Source organism: Apteryx mantelli, chromosome 10, assembly GCF_036417845.1.
Source record: "Apteryx mantelli isolate bAptMan1 chromosome 10, bAptMan1.hap1, whole genome shotgun sequence".
NCBI lineage: Eukaryota > Metazoa > Chordata > Aves > Apterygiformes > Apterygidae > Apteryx > Apteryx mantelli.
In genome coordinates, this window is record NC_089987.1 from 15,701,223 (window position 1) to 15,721,962 (window position 20,740).

At 36.1% G+C, this 20,740-nt stretch overlaps 1 protein-coding gene and 1 long non-coding RNA gene across 7 annotated transcripts in view; one reads left to right on the top strand and one right to left on the bottom strand.

Annotated features, from left to right (window-relative positions):
- PHKB (phosphorylase kinase regulatory subunit beta) overlaps positions 1–16,265 on the top strand; it is a 100,598-nt gene extending 84,333 nt beyond the window's left edge. For 4 of the 6 annotated variants that reach the window (XM_067302548.1, XM_067302550.1, XM_013941085.2 and 1 more), the window contains 7 exons: positions 1,470–1,587; positions 2,926–3,128; positions 7,097–7,231; positions 10,645–10,774; positions 11,201–11,308; positions 12,429–12,569; positions 15,216–16,265. In XM_067302548.1, coding sequence (XP_067158649.1) covers positions 1,470–1,587; positions 2,926–3,128; positions 7,097–7,231; positions 10,645–10,774; positions 11,201–11,308; positions 12,429–12,569; positions 15,216–15,353 — 973 coding nt within the window. In that variant the 3' untranslated portion in view covers positions 15,354–16,265. The remainder of the gene's footprint in view (positions 1–1,469; positions 1,588–2,925; positions 3,129–7,096; positions 7,232–10,644; positions 10,775–11,200; positions 11,309–12,428; positions 12,570–15,215) is intronic. The other 2 variants (XM_067302549.1, XM_013941086.2) reach the window with 1 other exon arrangement.
- Positions 1–20,740, bottom strand: part of LOC136992851 (uncharacterized) — a 70,991-nt gene that overhangs the window by 7,655 nt on the left and 42,596 nt on the right. Inside the window, exon 2 of the long non-coding RNA XR_010885293.1 lies at positions 16,869–16,948. This is a non-coding gene — a long non-coding RNA (uncharacterized lncRNA). The remainder of the gene's footprint in view (positions 1–16,868; positions 16,949–20,740) is intronic.

Sequence of the window (20,740 nt, forward strand, 5' to 3'; positions counted from 1 at the left end):
TTATTGCAGAAGTACAGTTCTAGTTAAATTCAAATAAAGAAAAAAATGTGAAATTTTTTTTTATTTCTTGCAGGTCATGGTAAAATAGTATCAATAGCTTTATATAGTAAGGCTGGTGATCAAATATAAACTACGTTGATAAACTTATGCAATTATTTGCTTATTACCCTGAAATAATTTGGTTTGACCCTGACTTTGTCAAAATAACTTCAAAAGACTTCAGCAAGTGGGCTGGTATTTACGTATTGTTTATTAATCTCTTTGCCCTGACGCTCAGTAGAAATTTCATTTATTATCAAAGAAATGATGTGAGCCTGTCCTGAAATCTGTTCTCTTGCTCTTTAAGCACTACTAACAGATGAGTCCGTAAATTTACAAACTGTTTTTCATTTTAGTCTGTTCATACAGTTAAGTGGACCTTTGTCAATGCAGTAGATGCTTTCCTTGCTGCCAGTTTTAATAAATAAAAACCAAGAGCATTTTTAGAAACAAAATATGTAAACTGTTTTTCATTTCTCTTCCCCAATTGCCATGTGACACACGTAGGTTGGTGTTGCGCTACAGTGCTGCATTTGTACAGAAATTTTCTTCTTCTATAACCTCACATATTACTACTATACTGGTACATGGGAAACAGGTAAAGTGCCCAGAGGTCTGAAATGGAGCTCCATGAGATTTTTTCTGGCTTACTTGCATTATGATGGTATCAGCTAATGCATTTTTGAAATGCTTTGCTCTTGATCTTAAAAAGTGCACAGCAGCTTTCACAGGAATCAACATCAATTGGTTGATGTATTTACTAACATTATAAAATATTACAACTTGTTCATTAGCTCTGTTGATACATGATTTTTTGCAGCTACAAAGCCCATGCTAGAAAAGCCTCAATACAGGTCTACTGAGTTTCTATTTTGTCAGGAAAATATTATTAAAAATAATTTTTTTAAACATTACCATTTCTTCATCTATCCAGCTGTTTCTGAAAGTTACAGCTAGTTTTAAAACTAGCAGTTTACATGATTCTCTTCTTTTCATCCTATACATGTGAATTATTGCCTTGATGTGGAAAAAACAAAACAAAGCCTTAGTGTTACTTTTTTTTTTTAATCTTTCTAGCTCTTTTTTTTTTTAATTGTCTTAAAAAGTACCAAGGGTATCTGGCAAAATGATGAAATGTCACAAAACAACAGCTGACATCTTTGACTTGTCTGTTCTCAAGACGATGCCAGAGAAGAGAACAAGAAGCTTTTTTATGAAGTTTGTAGTTTAATGACTTCTAACTAAATTTATTTTTAATCTATTAATCTATATTTGGACTAGAGACTAATGAAAATCCAGAGAATACTATATAAAATCGGATCTGAAGTCCACATTATAAATAATGTATGCATTTATCAAGTTAATTTGGGGATCTCTCAGTGTGGTTCAAAATTATATATGAATTCATTAAACTAACTTTTGATATGTAGTGGGACTGCTCTGTTTTCTGCCCTCAGGTCTGTTGTGCGCTTCGCAGCAAGTCTTTTAGGTAAACTAGTGGACAGCCTTGCACCATCTATTACTAATGTTTTAGTTCAGGGCAAGCAGGTAAGTATTTACTTTTCAGAAATGTATTAAGGAATGATAATAGAGAAAATAAATTAATGGGCTTTTTCATTTTGAAGACCTTTATGATGCTTTTTTTTAGAAGTACGGAATAACTTAAAAATCCTTACTGAGGAAGAAAAATCCAGAGGAAATAAAGATACTATAAGTAGTACTTACATATGCTGAGGGTTAATTAATTTACTTTAATGACATAGAGCAATATTAAGCAGACAGTTCGGTGAACAATCTGGGTGAGAAGGGGAAAAAGCACATTTTACATAACTCCTTAGACTTTTATTCCCCTTTCTTTCAAGAAGGGAGATGGATTCAAGTAGTAAAGTTTATCTTTTAAGGATCAGTTAATGAAGATACAGCCACTCTTTCTGTAATTGAGCATAATAAGACAGATGGGTGCCAGGTGATTTTTCACAAGGAATAACCAGTTAAACAAAAAGTCCTTCAAAATTCTAGTTTTCTGCCCCAAAGTTTAATTATCAGTGTTTCTTTCTTTCCTAAGCAGGACTTTTTTTATTAATTTTTTTATTTTAATTTCATAAAGAGCTGTTTCCAAGCAACAGTAGTTGAATATTATGTGTTTTTATAGTAAAGCATGTATATGTGTCTGTTTATCTATATGCAATGCTATTATGACAGATCTGTTCTTACCTTACTCCAGACTGAGCTCTGGGTGCATGCTTCTGGTGCTGCATAGCTATAGAGGAAGCTGCATGTGCATGCAGCATAACTGTTGGTGCTTATTTTCAAGTTTTTAATCTAACTTGCTTTCATCAATTCCTTTTTATCTCTATAAGATATTATTAGATGGGAAGAATTCATGTTGCTGTTTCACTGACAGTAGATTAAAAACAGATTAGAATCTTTTTTTTTTGTACTTAACCAACCCAGTATCAGAAATCCATTCCATGTTTTTAAAATGAGGGTTATAACTTCTGGGATGCTATTAGAAATAAGAAAACAAAAATATGAACTTAATTCTGAATTTTAAATGAGCTGCATAGCTGAAATGTCAGAAATGAGAGAATATCTAAAACTGGTGTACACTCATGATGATACAGCCTGTTTTAAAATCCAAGCAGTAATCTTGTACAGTTATTCTTATTTGGAATATATTTTTCCAAAATTACTGTTATCTTTAGTGAACTTTGTTTTAATAGCATCCAACTAACAGTATTAACAATCATCAGTCACTGAAAGCAGATTAATTTTGCATTGTGAAATTTTAGCAAGAGCAGAGTTCATTAAGTATAATTTCTGCATTATTTCCAGTGTGCTTTTGTTCCTGTCCAAATCTTCTGAATTGTTTCCAAAATACTGCAGGTGACGCTTGGAGCTTTTGGCCAAGAGGAAGAAGTTATTTCCAATCCCTTATCCCCAGGAGTGATTAAGAACATCATCTATGAAAAGTGTAATTTACAAGATGAAAGAGAAGCTGTAGTTCAGCAGGAACTTGTGATACACATTGGCTGGATCATCTCAAATTCACCTGAACTCTTCAGTGGCATGCTGAAGATACGGGTCGGGTCAGTAAAGGATCTATTGTTGTTCTTATTACTTGTACTGCAACAGAACTTACATGCATCAACTGAGATTGCTGCTCCATTGCAGTAATGGTTTATATAAGATGATTCAACAAAATTTGTCTACTTCAATTTTGTATTTTTAGTAAGCAGGCTTAAAATTATTGTGCCAAAACTGGGTACACAACTAACCTCAATCAACAGTGTAAAGTGCAGGAATGGCAGTCTAACAATACCCGAAGCTTCCTTACAGCAAACACTGTAAACTGTAGTACTTTTTTCAAAGTTCACTCCCTATCACGTTAGTGCCTCAAAACCAGAAACACTGTAGTGGGGTCTCACAGATACATTTTGTACAGCACATGGGCTAGTGCAAGCGTGCAGCCCCCCCGATCGCCTTGTCCTGCCAGCAGCCACGAGGCAGAATGTTCTGCCTGGCTCACCTAGCGGCCAAGGAGGCAGCAACCAGCCAGCTCATCGGAGAACTTGTAGCTCCACAAAAGCCACAATGAGTAAGTCTCTATCAGTGATGTAATGAGTTGGAGGAGTTCTATTTTAGATGAAAGTTGGCCTCAGACCCATACCTGCAGCAATGAAGTGTGCACTCATGCACGCACGTTGCTCCTGGTGCTGAGAGGTTCCCTTCCAGCAGTAGATATGCTGTATGTTGGGGTGCCACCTACAGTTTCCCATTTGCACAGTGGATGCAGTTTGCTCTCTGTGTATGTGCAGCAAGGCAGTCTCTACAAAAATCTACTTTTCATCACTTACTAAGTACAGATGTGCAGTGCGTGCCTAGGGCTGGTAACCAGCAGGAATTTCATTACTGGTAAATGTGGTGTGGACATACAGTCCTAGAACCATAATGGATCACACCAACTCAAACACTGGTTCTTTCTTCTTTATGCTGCCCCATAGGTAGTGTAGATGTGGGCAGGGTGTGCTGCAGCCTGCCCACCTAGCAGGCAGGTTAGAGGGACATGGCTGGAGGCTGGGGATGTACTGTACAGGCATGCAGGGATGAAACAAGAGGTAGAGAACAGCCAGAGCTCTTACTGTTAGAGACTCTCAGGACTTGGGGAAGAAGGAGGGAAAAATGCAGCCTGGGATTAAGGCTCTTGGGTTGAACCTTTAAAAACTCTTTGCTCCTTTGAGCAGACATCTATGTAATGTAGTTTTTGGGCAAATAGGTAAACAAGAGAGACTGCATAAATGTGATAATCTAGGAAAGAGGCAGCATGAATTTGATTTCCTTTTGAAATCACACAATCCTCCTCCAAGTCAAGATACACTACTAGTTCTGTTCTCTAGTTTCTAACAACGGTAAGCTCATGATGTTGCATTGTCTAATTCAATTTTAAAAGTCCATCAACTACAAGCAACAAATCTCTTGAAAGCAGGGTTTCAAGGTACTTAAACTATTTGTTTTCAGTGTTTCAGTACAATAGCCTGCCTTGCCATTAGCTTGTTCTTTTGCAGTGTTGTCTGTAATGGGCATTTTGGCTAACAAAAGCTTTCTGCAGTTCAAATCTATGTGCCATTACAATTTTCCGAAAAATACTTTGAGGCACCAAGGTATACTTCTGATATTTAATGAATCTGAATAGCTGGTATCTGGCGAGAACATTATTCAAGAGCAGTTCTCTACACAAAAATACTTATATGCCATGGTAAATAAGACCTGATGTGTCCTGTAAGTTGATCTTACTAAAAATGTCTTTTTGCTCTTAAAACAAACAAAACTGAATAGTTTCCCTACACAATATTATGGACATACACAACACCTGCAACCTGCAAATAATCTGTGTTTGAATGTTATCATAGTCCATGATATCTGCATCTATGCTGCTATCTACAGTAATCATTCTGTCACATTTAGAAAGAGACGTGTTTGAATAAACACCTCTTTGAAGAGGTGAGTTGCTACTGAGTGAACTTTATAGAATTGCAGCCAGCATGCTTTATAATTATTTCTTAACCTTTGATTACAGATTTTCAGATACAGGTCTTCATACCCAGAATGGAAAATGCTCTAGACCCAAACTGAACTTTAAAGTGTTCCATCTTGAACGTTTTTTGATAGGGAAAATGCAGCATTTCAGCACTGGAGATAGATATCAACAGTCTTTTCCCTAGCACATAATATTGATGCTTGCACTTTAGCAATATGTTTGAATCATTCTAAAAATGGTAACAAAACCATCTTGCATCACCTCTATGTACTACATACAAACTGCAGCTATATCTATCCTTTACCATTTAAATATTCTTTCTGTGTCCTCTACAGATCCACATTACTCCTTCCCCCTCCCCTTCCTGATTCTCTTTAAATATATTTTTTTGCCAGTTTTTCTTTTATTCTTCCAAGGTTAATTGTAGACACTGTTTACTTTATTTCAGTGTTATCACCCATTCCAGTGAGCAAAATTAACCTCACAGAAACAGAATTCCAATTTGATGATGATTTGATTTAGTGTCTTGTTACTGATTTGTTTTCAGGCTTTCATGTTGAAATAGATCAAGTTCCTGACAGACCTATTACTGTAAAAGCCTCCAATCAAGTGGCTTCTGCCTACCTCTCTCATCTGTCAGAGTTCAGTAGGAGGTCCACTTTTCATTTTGCTAGACTATCTCATAAGCCACTGCAAACAGAAAATACTAGTGAATAACTTGCACACAGATGCAGTTGAGTCATCAAAGAAAAATGAACTTATTCCTAAACCAGTATTTTGTTTGTTAATCTTGGTAAAACGATAAGGCCCTTGTTCACACAGTAAAATGAATAAAAGGTAATATACTTTACATAATGTAGTATTCCCGTGTTGCCTAATAGTCTCCTATATCTTGCATCGTTTGTTGAATGGTCCTAGAAGTCTCAAGTGTACAGCAATATTGGACCAGTCTGCCTGACATCTCAGAAGTCTGTGAAGTTACAAGAATCCTTCAGAAATAAAAACTATGATTTGACTTACACAAACAAAAAAATCTTTACCTTGTAGGCTAAATAATCAAATACCTGTGGAATCTGGCTATACTAGTGATGAGGTGAATCTCTTAGGAATACTGTATAAATGTTTTTCCATGACTTGCATCTTCTCTCTCATAAATGGAATAAGGCTTTTTGACATATGCCAAATGATGTGATCAAGTGTAGTATAATGGACAGTTTAAAGATGCAAGTTAGTTTTTTTCCCTTTTGACAGTAATACCTACTTGGACTGAGGCAATAGAGATGGTAAAGGAATGAGCTACATGTTCAGTTATCATGCTTCTTTAGATGTATTATTTCATCTTTGATATTATATTAGAGGCTGCAGCCCTCACTGTTTCTATATTATGTACAGAAGTTTCCCTTCAATAATTTGCAACGTTCTGCCTCTCTAATACCTAAGGCTGAATACTGTAGAGAACTTCACTGTTTCCATAATTTTTTAATCAAATCCTTTCAAAATGGAATAGCAAATGAAAGAAAAATGTGATAAACTGCAGAATGGAATTTCAAAGGCTAAAACTATAAATAAACCCTAAAGTCTTTTAAAATGTAAAATCATCTAATTTTTGTAGTTTTTAAACTCATCAGCAAAATGCATATACTATCAGCATAATTTTGAGTAGGAATTTTAACATCAAAAGGCAGGTGAATGTTTGTCGTAATGTATGTGCGAGATGTAGGGGAATATGTGCTCAAATATATCTTCCCTTTGAACAGCATGCTTTGCAACCCCTTTCTTAAAAACTACACAGTATTAATTTCAGTTTATATTATAATGCAAACAAATGCTAAATCTGAGTATATTCCATAACACAGTAAGAACAATAGAGTATTTGTTTGATACTTCATGCATCTCCTGACAGCCAGATAATACACAAGCAGGATCATCTGGAATTCTCAAGAGGTATTTTACTAGGCCGTTTTTTTCATCTTAGGAGACTGTTTTTAGCTAATGAGTGTTTTCCTCCTTTTACTTCAGATGGATTATCCATGCTATGAAGTATGAATTAAAAATCCGTGCTGGGGATATGCCAGCCAAGGATTTATACCAGATGTCCCCCAGTGAAGTCAAGCAGCTTCTGCTGGATATTCTTCAACCACAGCAGCAGGGGAGGTAATGAGACGAGTGGGTTTGTGGTACCTGTTGTCATTCATAATAGACTGTTCATGTAATTTGCATTTCTAAAATACTTTGTATACATCTTAAATCACTAGGTATCTGTGATGAGTAGTATCACTAATAATATCTATCTATATCAATAATATCAGTAATATCAATAATAATTCTCTTATTTAAGGAGAGGTAGTAGAGAGGTACTAGTACTTTCAGCTGTGTCCAGATTTTACAATTGTTTTTTTACATTGCAGCTTACTTTTTCACCTTTATCTTACCTACACTACCTTTATAGTAGTAATCTGTATACTTTGACAGTAATGTGAAGCATCATGTTCCTTGATGTGGGAAAATGAGCCAAAAATTACTCAACACTATCCACTTAAGTAATTTGTACCAGTAAGAACAGTTTGTCTGCTGTTCAGTGCCCTCTTTCTTCTAGCTTATTATATGATTTAAATACAGACTTTTTCCAGGGTACTCGAGACATAGCTAAGCTAGCTGAAACTTGTAATCTTTTCTCCAAGCTGTAACAGTGTCAAAAAGCTGCCAAAAAGAGCATTCATTGTGGTGTATAAATGTGAAAGACAAAAGTTAAAGTTACAGTATCTCCACTTACCATACTAGCTGTATTAATGAAATTAAACTCAAAAGTTCTCCTATAAATTTTACTTCTAGTTAGATTAAGCTTTGGTACCGGTACTGCTGATAATTTCTGTGGTGCTTCTTGAGTGAATAGATGATGGCATCTAAAACCTTGTTCCTCAACAGAGAGGAGACATACCACATTTCATACTGCTTATGTACCTTCAATTAAAACCACTTGTTTTAATTTTTTTTCATTCTGTAATGACAGAGAAACAAGCTGTTTAACTTGGTGTCTGCTGCTTCTTACCCAGTTGGTATGATGTAGAATCTCTAGATCCAATTCACTATATACTCTATGAGCATTTTCCCCAGGCTTTTCAAAGTGTCTTCACTGTGGTTAGTGATGCTCACTGTTTAGTTACTGTTTCTACTCGTGTTGATGTTGATATTCTTCCTTTAAAATCTTTAGCAGAACAACTTTGACTTCTCTTTGCAGCATTTTTCATTAAATATTATGCTATTTAGGAAACATTATGGTCAATCACAGTATACAATTCAAGTACTACCCTTCATTAGGGATCTTACCTCTGTTGTCACAATCCATTCTGCTTCTGATTCCTTTGATGTATATGTTAGCTGGGTCAGCACGGAGTGCTCTGGTTGACTTGCTGAGGATGAATATTCTTTTGGGGGGTATGAGTATGAAAGCTAGACAGCATATCCTTCAAAATTGCTTATGCTTTAACTTCCTCTTATTGTACAGTATTGCTAGCTCATTTTTCCTTACCCACTCATGACTTATTTTTGGAAGTTCTCTTTGTGATAGGAATACGGAACACTGTTTTCCTCCATTATCCTTCTGTAACAGTTTACTTCTGTTGGGATTTCTAGAAAATTCTCAACTACTGTGATCCCATATATCACTGCTAACTAATTTGTTATGCATGAAGGGCCAGTGGTATATGCACCTTCCTTCTAGTCTCCCCAGAAATAACCCTCCCTCCAAATCTTCATCCAGAGTAAGATTTTTGCACTTTTCCTACCTCTTACACAGAGCTCCAGGATATGCTACTGTATATATCCTGTGGAGTGCAGACTTCCACAGACAGTCTTTTTGACTTATCTGTATAGGTCACAAGTTTGCAAGCAGCCTTCTTGAAACGGAGCATTGTTCTTTTAATGCTCTGAACACTTATAATACTCAGTTTTTCTCAAACAGTGTACAGGACTGTCTACCTTACCATAGTAATTTAGATAGGTCAGACTATATCTGACATTTTCAAGCACTTCTTTTATGTATTAAGAAAACAAATTTTTATTTCTATCATGATTTCTTGTTTTTCTATTTTTATGAATGTTTCCTTGCCCTAGGATCTGTCTAAGGACAGACCTGTGTAGAGATTAGTGGGCAGTTAATTGTTTCACTGTGAAGTTATTTATGAGATACTCTTCCTTAATTTGTCATGTTAATCCAAAAGTTACACAGAAAATCACCGCAAAGATCAAGCCACTATGCAGCATTTTAAAGTAATTAGAGGTCAGTAATAAGTCAGTGACAACTATTGTATCAAAAGCGCTTTAAAATTTTCACTTAAAGCTTTTTTTTTTTTTTGGTTCTCATAAGGCATATCCAATTATCTAGAGCTCAAACCTGTTCAGAGGATGCACCACTTACTGATACTCTCAGGTTTTTTTAAAACAGTCTTTGCTTGATCTTCTAGTGTAGTTGGGAAAGCATATGATAAAACTCAACTTCCAGCAACTAAATGCACATTGTTTTGAGGAATGGTCTGAGTTGGATTTCTCCTTTCTGGTCCCCTGTGCCTCAGATCTCAGCGGGTGTTTATTCACCGTTTCTCCACCCTTTAAGAGAAAGGGTATTCATTGTCAGGTCCTTTTGTTATTCCATCTGGCCTACTGGCATCTGCATAAATCAACAAACAAGTAATTTTATTTTGAAAACGTCAAGATCATGGAGCAGTACATACAAACAGATGATAAATAAACAACAAAAATACTAGTGCTAAATTTCATTTGAGCAAGGTTGGCAAAAGTTCTGCAGAAAAGGAAGGTAATATTGAGAATAAAGCGCACACGCACACACACACTCTCTTTCCATCAGTTTTTTCAAAGCTTCAGTTTAGAAAAAACACTTTATATAGAATTTCCTAAATTTACAGGTCATTTTTATTCCTGCACCCCTCAAAAAAAAAGACTACTTAATGTCAATCCTGTTAAAATGCTTTTTTCTAACCTGGTATTTAAATTGAACAGTAGGTGTTTCTAATCCACTACAAATTTTGTATTTTGTAGACGCAGAATTTCACTGAGTTATATTTATATAATCATTTTGAATACTGTAGTATGATAAAATAAATCTTAATATTATAGTGAATACTAATTGTTTTTTTGCAGTGTGTACAAATTTTGCTGTCATAGGTACCAAACTGTGTTACTAAATATGCAGGCGACTTCCGTTTTATACATGCATTAGTTTATGGTGACTTCATCAACTAGACATGAATTCAACCTGTTACTGCTATTGTACCGCACTGAATAGATTTCATAGTTAATTCTTTTACTGCAGTTACATAAGGCACAAACGCATACAGGAATAACATTCTAACCTCTACAGCCCGAGCATCTTGATTTTGTTCTCTTTGGAGCCTAACTTATTAGGAAGCAAAACATATACTGCAGATGCATCATCGATAGGTACTTGCTGTCACTGCTTACCCTGCTGGCTTGCACCACAGAACACTGCTTGGTTCTGTATCTGGAACAGCCTGTTTTTTCTTCAAGCTCACAATTTTCTTTGTCCGCAGAAACTGGCTTAACAGGCGTCAGATAGATGGTTCTCTCAATCGAACTCCTGCTGGATTCTACGACAGGGTGTGGCAGATCTTGGAAAGGACCCCGAATGGTTTAATAGTTGCAGGAAAATTTTTACCACAGGTAAAACATGCAGAGATACACAGTTATTTCTGCTCTGCCTTATTTATGGTAAATTATTTTTCCGTTAATATCCATTATATGCCCTAATACATTACTTCAGCTTAATTGGTTCCTTTTCTGATACTTAAAAAAAATTATTTTCAAGTTTTCTGTTCAGTTCTGTGTTAAATACAGTTATAATAGAATGGAGGTCACTTACTCCTATCAAAACACAGTTGTAAGAGTATAAGACCAGAAGGCCCTCTCCAAGTCATGGAGTTCAGAGCTGTGCTATCGTGGACTCTGAAATCTGCTTCCTTTTTGATCCTACAGCGGTCGTATTTCTTAGTTGTATATTATTTATTCAGCAAGTAAATAGGCTCTGTCTGAGTGTGCTTCTGATGTAACGCAAATTGTTTTTCAGTAAGATTATTATTTGTTTTCCAGCAACCGACCTTATCGGATATGACGATGTATGAAATGAATTTTTCCCTTCTAGTTGAAGATATGCTGCAAAGCATTGACCAGCCGGAATACAGACAAATTATTGTGGAGGTCTGTGGCCTACAATGAGGGAAATTTTATAAGTATGACTTTTGTTACAGCTTAAAAAAAAAGCAACTGAGGCTCAAATACTTCAAGAAATAGTATTTAAAATATAAACACTTGCTTCAGTGCTTTCTCCATAGATTTTGTTTGATTAAGCAGGTTCCTGTTAACCTGCTCAGAACACACACTTAGGTGTTTCAAGTTCCTGCCCTTTAGCTGGTAGGTCAAATATTAATGACAGTGCAAATACAATTAGATCACAGGAGGTGAAAACAAGTAAAAAGAGTAATTCCAAAAAAGCTTTCCATAAAGGCCCTAGCCCATGCCTCTTCCTAACACTTTTCTATGTGTAAGGAGAAAACTGCTCTAAAACATCAGTTTGCCCTGTGACAGATTCTTCTTTCCCATTTTGCTGAGGCTGTCTAGAAAGTCCCTTTATGTTACTGAAACAAGTAACTGCCAGTCCCCTTATGTTCGGGGAATTCAAAACCATCTCAATTCTGGCTAATGACTAATGGCTGTGCTGCTTGCTGGAACAGCCCCAATTTTTGCTAAAAGGTAAGAGTTATCAAAGATGAAGATGACCAATATAGACGACTCTACTACATGTTTCTAGTCACTATGAAAAGTCAATTATATTGTTCATCTTCCTATTTTAAGCCCCCTTTAAGATATAAGGAATCTAAATTCTCTTAAAGTGGGACTTTTTGTGTCTACTTATTTTATTTTCTGTAAACTGAGATAGTACAGAGGTTCAGTGTTTGCTCCTTTTCACCCCTTCCTTTGGCTGAGCAACTAGCATTTGTACAGCCATAGAGAGAACTAAATAAACTGGAAAATAACTTCCTGACTCCCAACAAAGTTAGATGCTGATGTCATCAACCACTTGCTCACTGTCCTTAAATAGGCAGTCCCCAGAAATTGTAACCTTTCATAAAAGCCTGCTTTTTCAGTGATTCTTTTATCAAAGTCAGAATTCTATTATCTGTACACTATTACCAGGGCCATTATTAAATTGCTTCCTGCTTAAATCAAGCATATGCAGTTATTCACAGTGCTTTTTATGTAGCCTAAATTTTAACAAATCAAATTTAAGGTCTTACAGTCTTTTTCTCCCCCGTTCTAGTTGTTGATGGTTATATCTGTTATTTTGGAGAGAAACCCTGAGCTAGGGTTCCATGATAAAGTGGACTTGGATGAAGTGGTAAAAGAAGCATTTCATGACTTTCAGAGAGATCAGAACAGGCCAAAGGGAGCTGAAATACAAGTGAGTAAAATACTGCTGTCTTACAGAATTTACCATTCTTCTTGAAGTGGGTTATAATTGTTAATTCTGTGAAGTTCAGAATAAAAAGCTAACTGATAGGAGTTCAGAACACAAATAATAAATGAATATACATAAGAGCTGCATAACAAGAAGCCTGTGCAGAGCCTATAAGCAGAGGTAGAACATGCATTTATTGTATTTGCTGAGTTGTGAATTCAAACCAGTGTGGTAAGGAGACCACTCACAATACTACCTGGCTCTAAAATGAGTGTCTGGGTAAAGCTGAGGTAGCTTGAATATTCATTAAAAACAGAAAGAGTTGATTGCAGGGGGGAACTAGAGCAGAGAAGAATTGAGAACAATGAAAATTTGTAAGAAAGAAAAAACTTAAGTTCAGCAAGTTAAGTGTGAAATTAGGACCTTAAGCACAAAGATATTCAGAAAAACTTAGTAACCAAAAAACTCCTCTGGCCAGTACTTTCTGTAAGAACTTTAAATGCAAACCTGAAAGTATTCTTAGGGGGGTTTTTTTTGTGTGTGTGTGTGTGTGTGTGTGTGCTAGAGTTCTGTTTGTGACCTAGAAAGCTTTTAATCTCTGAGGTTTAAAAACAAAATGAATGAAACAATGATTAAGTAGCTTTTAAGATTTACTTCACTATATATGATTTTAGGTTTTAGTCTTCAAGGACCTCTAAGTATTCTCAGCTTTGGTGCCTTGAAGCTCTGGAAATCTGTAATAAAGCCAGGTTTTTGGGGCGGTTGAAGTAGGAAATGCGAGTAAAGCAGTAGGATGAGTCCTTCTGCTACTGAGGAGGATCTTACTGGCACAGTCTGGCAGTGCACTGCACATGATATATTCAGAGACAGCAACACTAGCTCTGAATAATGCATCAATTCATAGACACTATAATCATAGAATAGACATTATTAGATTAGTGATAGTGGCGTACCATACTAATATGCAACAACACTTCCTGTAGTTGTATTTAGCTCATTTGTAAGATGAGGAAGGATGTGCTCCTCAAGTATTCTTTCTTAAGTTTTAAGGTTCACTTTCTTGCCACTACGTTTTTGTAATGAGATTTGAAAGAAATCCAGATATCCAGCCCTAACAACACATCACTGTGTGGGAGATTCTTGTTTTCAAAAGGATACAATTTTCTTTAAGTTATGACCCTTTTGGCCTGCCCATTTCAGAGGATAATGATTCTGTGATTGAGCCATAGCAGAACTAGATGTGTGTCATCCACACAAGTGGCTATTAAGCGCCAGTATGCACAGTATATGCTACCGATTTCAGAGACAAGGTGGCCTTGTAGCTATAAACTGAAAGAAAAATCCCACACAAAGACCTATTTTTACTGGTGCTGTCCTAGCCTCCATGTAAGTGATGGATTTTTATTTTTCCTAAGCCCAGCTCTTACAAAGGGAAAAGCTTTCCTTGATGACACTATCTAGGCAACAATGTTTTCTTAAGTCTTCCTGTGGTGATTTTGTTTTGCTGTTTGGTGAGAGCAGCAAATACTACATGTGAATGAACAGAAGCAGTTCTACAAAAAAACAGTACAGAAATCCTACCTTAAATCCTAGTTAGAATGATACTTTTTGTCTTTTAAAAAGAGGAATCCCAATTCAGAGTTGTAAATAGTACATTTAAGATAGGAGCTTGAATTTCAAACAACAACATGCATTTAAAGTTTTAGCAGGCCATGATTTTGGAATCTGGTTCTCCTTTATTCCTAGGTATCTGCCCCCGGCAGTTAATTGTAGCCTGTTTAGCATTGTCCTGATGTTCTTCTGTCTCAACTTTTCCTAACAAACTCTGCAAAAACAAAAACACCACCTTTCTGAACTACATTTTTCCATTAAACTGACTTGTAAATATTTTGAACTTTGTTATTTCCTTATTAACATGTTGTAATAAATGTCAAAAATGTTTGCTCCAGTAATTTCAAACACTCCCTAAAACAGCAAAGTTTAATATTTACATCATACAGTCTCTGCCCTTGATTTAATAAAGTAATTGGGAAGTAACCAATTATCTGAATTAAATATTTGAACCTTTATGATAATAGCCAATATATAATTTGAGAACAAGCAGATGTCATAGCATCACTAACTGAGCAAAACAGTTGTTTGGTGAAGGAAGCTTGCTTTGTTATCTTATCTGATTAATGAAATAAGTTGATTTGCTACCTGTGATTTGGTTTCTTGGGTTTGGTGGGTTTGTTTTGTTTGGAAATAGATCTTTAGTCAATATGTCTACATGTGGTACCGAAGGACCTGCCCATACAATCATATTACGGTAGCACAGTAAGTTACCACATGGCAATCATCCATCTGCACGTTCTAGGAGAGCACTTGTTCTCTCTCACCCAATGCATTTTACAAATATTAAGACGACACCTGTGCAGCACTGGAAAACTCGGGTAAAGGAATATATGCAATGTTTTCTAATCTGATTTTCACATACGTTCGGGTAAGTACATTCTGAAGTTTTCTGAAAATCAAGCAGAACTATACCACACCTTTAGAGTCTGAAAAACACATTTGTATTTCTAACTTGTCTGTAATTTACCTCCTCTTAACCTTTGTCTGCCTTATATAATCAACACTAATGGAAACATTTTTTTTCCTCTCCTGTAGGATGACATGACTGCATTTTACAACACTCACCCAGTAGGAAAGAAGGGAACGTGCAGTTACTTGAGTAAGGCTGTGATCACTTTATTGCTGGAAGGGGAAATGAAACCAAGCCATGATGATCCATGTACCATTAGCTAAAGCTTGAAACACAGCACAGGAATTGTTGCTTTATTTAGTGTTTTATGTATTTTGCATGCAATATTAAAATCCCGTTTTGAAGAGCAACCCTGGCTAGTAATACAATTGCATACCATCCTTCGCTGAAAGGAGTGCCATTAAAGACACTAAGTGCCTCCTAATTTTTCTTTCTCAACTATGATACTCAGAGCACATGTAGCTAGTCTTGTGTTATTTGATTAAATTGAATGGGATTGTATTTATGATCTTAAATTATACATTTAACATCTTTGGTAGCTTAGAGATAAATGCAGTACAAGATGTCTTTATACCTCTACGTATTTGTAATTACAAAAAAGTTACTGTTAATTCTAAATGAAATTCAGAAATTATCTTGAAGGTCTATAATTAACTAATGTTTAATACACCTAGAAGTGTGGAAGTCTGAAACCTAGACTGTTGTTTGGTATGGACTCTAGAGAGAAAACAGAGGTGAACGTTCAGTTACTCCTCCAATATTTTCTGTAACAGTTCCATTGATAGCATACATAAGCTGTTTTGGGTTTAGTTTGTCAGTGTATAACTTGCTATGTGGGTCTCACCCTCATAGAATGACTTTATCTCTAGCAATAAATATCACTGCAGTTTCACAGTTGTTTAAACATTTATAAGTTAACAAGGGAAATATACAGTAACAAGATAAAAATGTATGTAAAAAAGGGGGGGGCAAGCAAGCTGTATTTAAAATTAACATCAAGGCAATGAAGAAAAAATTTGTATTAAATAAGCTATCAAGGCATGAAAGAATTCAAGATACATTCATTTATCTCCGAAATGTGTGAAAGCAGTGTATGCTAAATGCTTTATTTTGGTAAAGGTAATAAAAAGCAAATGCTTGTAAAAACTGTCAATAAAAATGTTTTTAGAGTTACACACCAAGGCTCTCATTGACTTTACAGACAATCTTTAATGTGTTACTGGATGAACCCAATGGAACAGATCATTAAAATGCCTGTTTTATTTTATCAGAGCAAAATATATTCAAGCTTTAGAATTGACCCTTAACCATTCTGATAATAAAAGCAATAGTGACCGACTACAACTCAACCTTCGATAACTTGTTTCCATAATGATATTAAATGCATGTTGTTTAACTTAGTCATAGATAGAGGGCAAAATTAATGTCAAAAGTGATGGAATGAAGCTGGGCAACAGGGGTAGTTGAAAAAGCTTAGACAGTTGTCATAGTCAGTGCTTCCCTGGTATGCAGAACTTGCCCAGAAATCAGAATCAATCCTTCTCAAACCAACGTGGTAAAAGCATTGTTTCTGAAGGAGAATTTTAAGCCACTATAGAATCTCTTGCCAAATGGTGCAGAGAATGAATAAGGTTGGAAAACCTAACTTCTGGCTAATAGTTAAAACAGTAGTCCTAAGGGTCTTCCTTGCTGTAATATATTTATCATTCAAAGGGTTGCAGAGATACAGGAGTAAAACAGAAAAAAAAAAATCAGAAGAAACACCAATAGTTACTCACTGTTGGGTGCATACTGTAGTGTAAGTAGGGTGTTGTCCGAGAGACTGCAGCATTGCTCCAGCTCCAACTCCAGCAAGAGGCTACAATTAAATAGCAGACTCAGTTGGCAGCGGTTCTAAATACTGAACAGGCCACTAGTTTTAAAAGCAATCCAACAATTCTTTCTTTTTTAGTTCAGTATTGCATTAAGAGTTATCAAGTGCAACAAATTCTGCTTGCTCTTATTTTTTTATGTTGCTTGCAGATCTCTGGATGATTATGGATCAGTTATTAAATAATTAACAAGCATGTCTGGTTCCAGTGTTTTTAAAATACTCTTTAAAACTGCATTTTTGCCACATTAACACAGAACAGTAACTCTGGTCCACAAACTGTAAATCCTACTGAAAAGAAACAATTCTTTTAATACAAAATCTACAAATGACTTCAGGCGCACTGGCATCTCACTAGAACAGTGGCACTGCTTACTTTTGCAGTGGTTATGGTTTAAGAGGTAAACTGCACATTAGTTCTTCAAATAGCAGGAGGATAGCTGCTTTGCATTTTTACATCACTCACTTAACCCTAATTCTCAATGTTTTTCTTATGGTCTTACTCTTTTAGTACCTTTAGTTACTAGTTTGTCTCAACCTTGCCAATTTTAATCTGAACTGTACAACTGTACAAACTTGGAATGAAAATCTATACAAAAGGTTTCTGTTTTCCATTATAGCCTTCAACACTTGGTTTATGAGAAATTACCATGATCACAATTTCAACTCCTACAAAATAAGGATAGGTTCCTCGACTAGAAGAGGGGAAAAAATAGCAAAATCCAGCAGAATCTGTATTCTTTTGAAAGGGGTCTTATGTTTGGAAGGACAGCATTTATCTTTCCAGTGTCTCTGAAGCAGGAAAAAGAAAAGAGCTTCATAAAAATGGCTCCAACATAGCATGCTAGTTAAATTACGGTTTTAAAAGACAACACAAGACAGTTGCAAAAAACTAAAATTTCTGCAGTTTTTACTACTTTATAAAAAGAGCTATGTTGAAAAGCTGTTTTTGTAAGCACAGTAGTATAACTACATCTTAGACCTAAAACTGCCTTTTTGTATGAGAGATTAAGTTGTCATCATTCCTCCTCTCCGCAAGAGTATCATCTGGCATGTGGAAACTACAAAGCATGAATTGTATTTCTTGTTCTGCTCAGAGAACAATTATTGTCTAGTAACCAGTTGACAAGGGTAGTCTGGAAAGATTTACAATATTAGCAGAGTTTGAACAAAACTTCAAGTATCCAGATAAATCTCTTCATATTAAAAAAAAAAAAGCCTTGAAGAATCACACAATTTTCTCCTTACGTAAGTTTTCCAATTCATATTTTGGTTAAATTGGAAAGGCCACAAAATTATTTCTAGTAAGGCATCAAAGAGGGAGAAGGCTTCTCTCCAGTCCCATCCAACTATATGTTTTGGGGAAGAAAAAATTCTCAATTAACCTAAACAAAAAGTACAATAATATAAGTAGAATGTGTCCATTAGCCTTCAGTCTGACATATCTCACATTATGCAAGACTCGGACTGTTCCCAGGAAGGAATGCAGCAATGGGAATAACCATTATTCTGAGGCCCAGATATTACTGACTACCTTAGTCCATCACTTCTTCCCCTGATTATCAGGATTAGCCTGAGAAGAATGTTTAAAGTCAAAGTGGCTTACCTTTTAGCTACTATAATCCTATTATCCTGTTCTGTCAGTTGGGAAGAGAGATTTCTCATTTTTCTCATGTATAAGTACATACAACAGAACTACTACCTTAAATATATCCTTGTATAAATGGAACAGAGTGAGGCAAGCAACTCTCTCTTGCTCTCTTTCCCCTTACAAATTTTAAGTATTTTACTGAACAGCATCATGCTTGATTGTTTTCCACCCAGTTCAATTCACAGCATTTAAGACAGAAGGAAGCTACTGGATCCACTATTCTGGCTGCTGAGTACGCCTGGCCATTAAATTTCACTCAGTTACTCCTGAACAGAGTGAGCTCAGAAGCAGATCTAATGGAAAGCCAGAGTAACCGGAGTCTGTGCTCACCCTCTTCATCTCTCCTCATTCTTTCCAAGCAGGCTCAAGTAGCCTCTGCGCATCCTAGCAGCTTGTTTCACTCATTACAGCCAGGCCCGTGTCTCTCCTCTGTCACGAAGACCTGGGTTGCTACATCAGCTCAGGAAGCACTGAAGAAGGGGCAAAAAATGCTAGCACTGTACTTGCCGAGTGTGCATGCAAGAATGAATGGGGTAGGGGGGGTGCACACAGGGTACATTTTTCACATATGCTTGCATCTCATCTTAAATACATTTGACTGGAAAAACAAAAAGCTTCTGTGAATTGGTCCTGGATGGAGTCAGCTCTAAGGCTGAAAGAGGCAGAGAGTGGAAGGTGAGACAGTGGAAGAAATGAGATCTTTCTAGGCTCAAGTCATCTGCATTTTGCTGCTCTCATCTCATGAAAACAAGTCTTAGCATGTCAATCAGTCGCAACAGTCACATGTTGACAAATTAAGCAGAGCTTACGCTCTGTTAAGATCTGGTATACTGCAAGCTAAAACGGGGATTTATAAGAAAGTTCTAAATTTGGTACCACTTGACTACCCGAGAATAGCAGAAAACAGCTGATACGAGTTAATTTGGCATGTAGTTCAGCTTGCAGTACTTTCTAAGACTATGTATTTGTAACTATCATGCTTTAATAACTAAAAACTGCCCAAACCAGCCAACTGTCCAAAATGCTAATTTGCTGTTATGTTTCTACATGATGTTACACAGCGATCAAAAAGAGTGGCTAAGCTGATTTTTGGGAAATTTGTTCGTAAGCAATCTCTCCACATGCTATCCATCTCCTCAACTGTTAAATAAGTATAACAGTATTTAATAGTATTTTTCTCTGTGAAAGTTCAACGCCGTAATTATTAAGGCAGTTGTTTCTTGAAAGGAGCTGTCAGGTTTTGTAACAATATGATTCACATAAGTCCACCCAGTCTTTAGTACCTCTGTCAGCCACTGGCAGGCAACACAGATTGTGCCAAAGATACATACAAACTTAGAGGAAACTTTCTCTTTTTCCAGCACATTTTTATTGCTAATACAGCAGAGTTTGCTTTCACAGGTGCAGATATGCACCTTTCCCTAAACTTAAAAAGCAAATTACATTATTATAGCTCATTAAAACCTTAATCTTTGTAAATCAATAACTCATCTTTAACTCACAGTACTTTATTTTCTACTTCTGGTCTTGCACTTTCTTTGCCAACATTATATCAGCTCACAATGTTAGATAAACAAGCTTTTTCCCCCTCCATTTTTCAAATTCTATCTGTTTTTAGACGGATTTGTTTGTCATATAGGAATGCAGTCATCTGATCACCTCTACCTGGTGAGTCCAAATTACAGTAAAATTTATTTTTATCAGTTACTAAAAGCATGATTTGTCATAGTAAGTTCTCTTACTTACTTTTTTCTAGTCCATAAGAATCCTGCACCTCTGTAGTATTAACACTGACAACTCCTTAGGTGGTGATCCACATCTTCTATCTATTATGAGTACTTCCCAACTGTGTCATACACAAATTTAGTAAGCATGCATCTTCCTTAGCAATGCAAATAGTAAATGGGATTGATCCCAAGATGAGTCCTGAGAAACAGCTCTGGCTGTCTTGTCTCTTTGCTTGACACCTTCCCTTTTTAACTAACCTCTTACAGTCTCACCTTATCGAGGCTCCTTATTCTCATCATGAAACAACAACAGTAAATCTTCTGAGCTTTCTCAACTATGCTAGCAAATTGCTTTCCCTTCTTTCTTGAAGGGAAAACTCATCCAGAAACTACATTTCCACC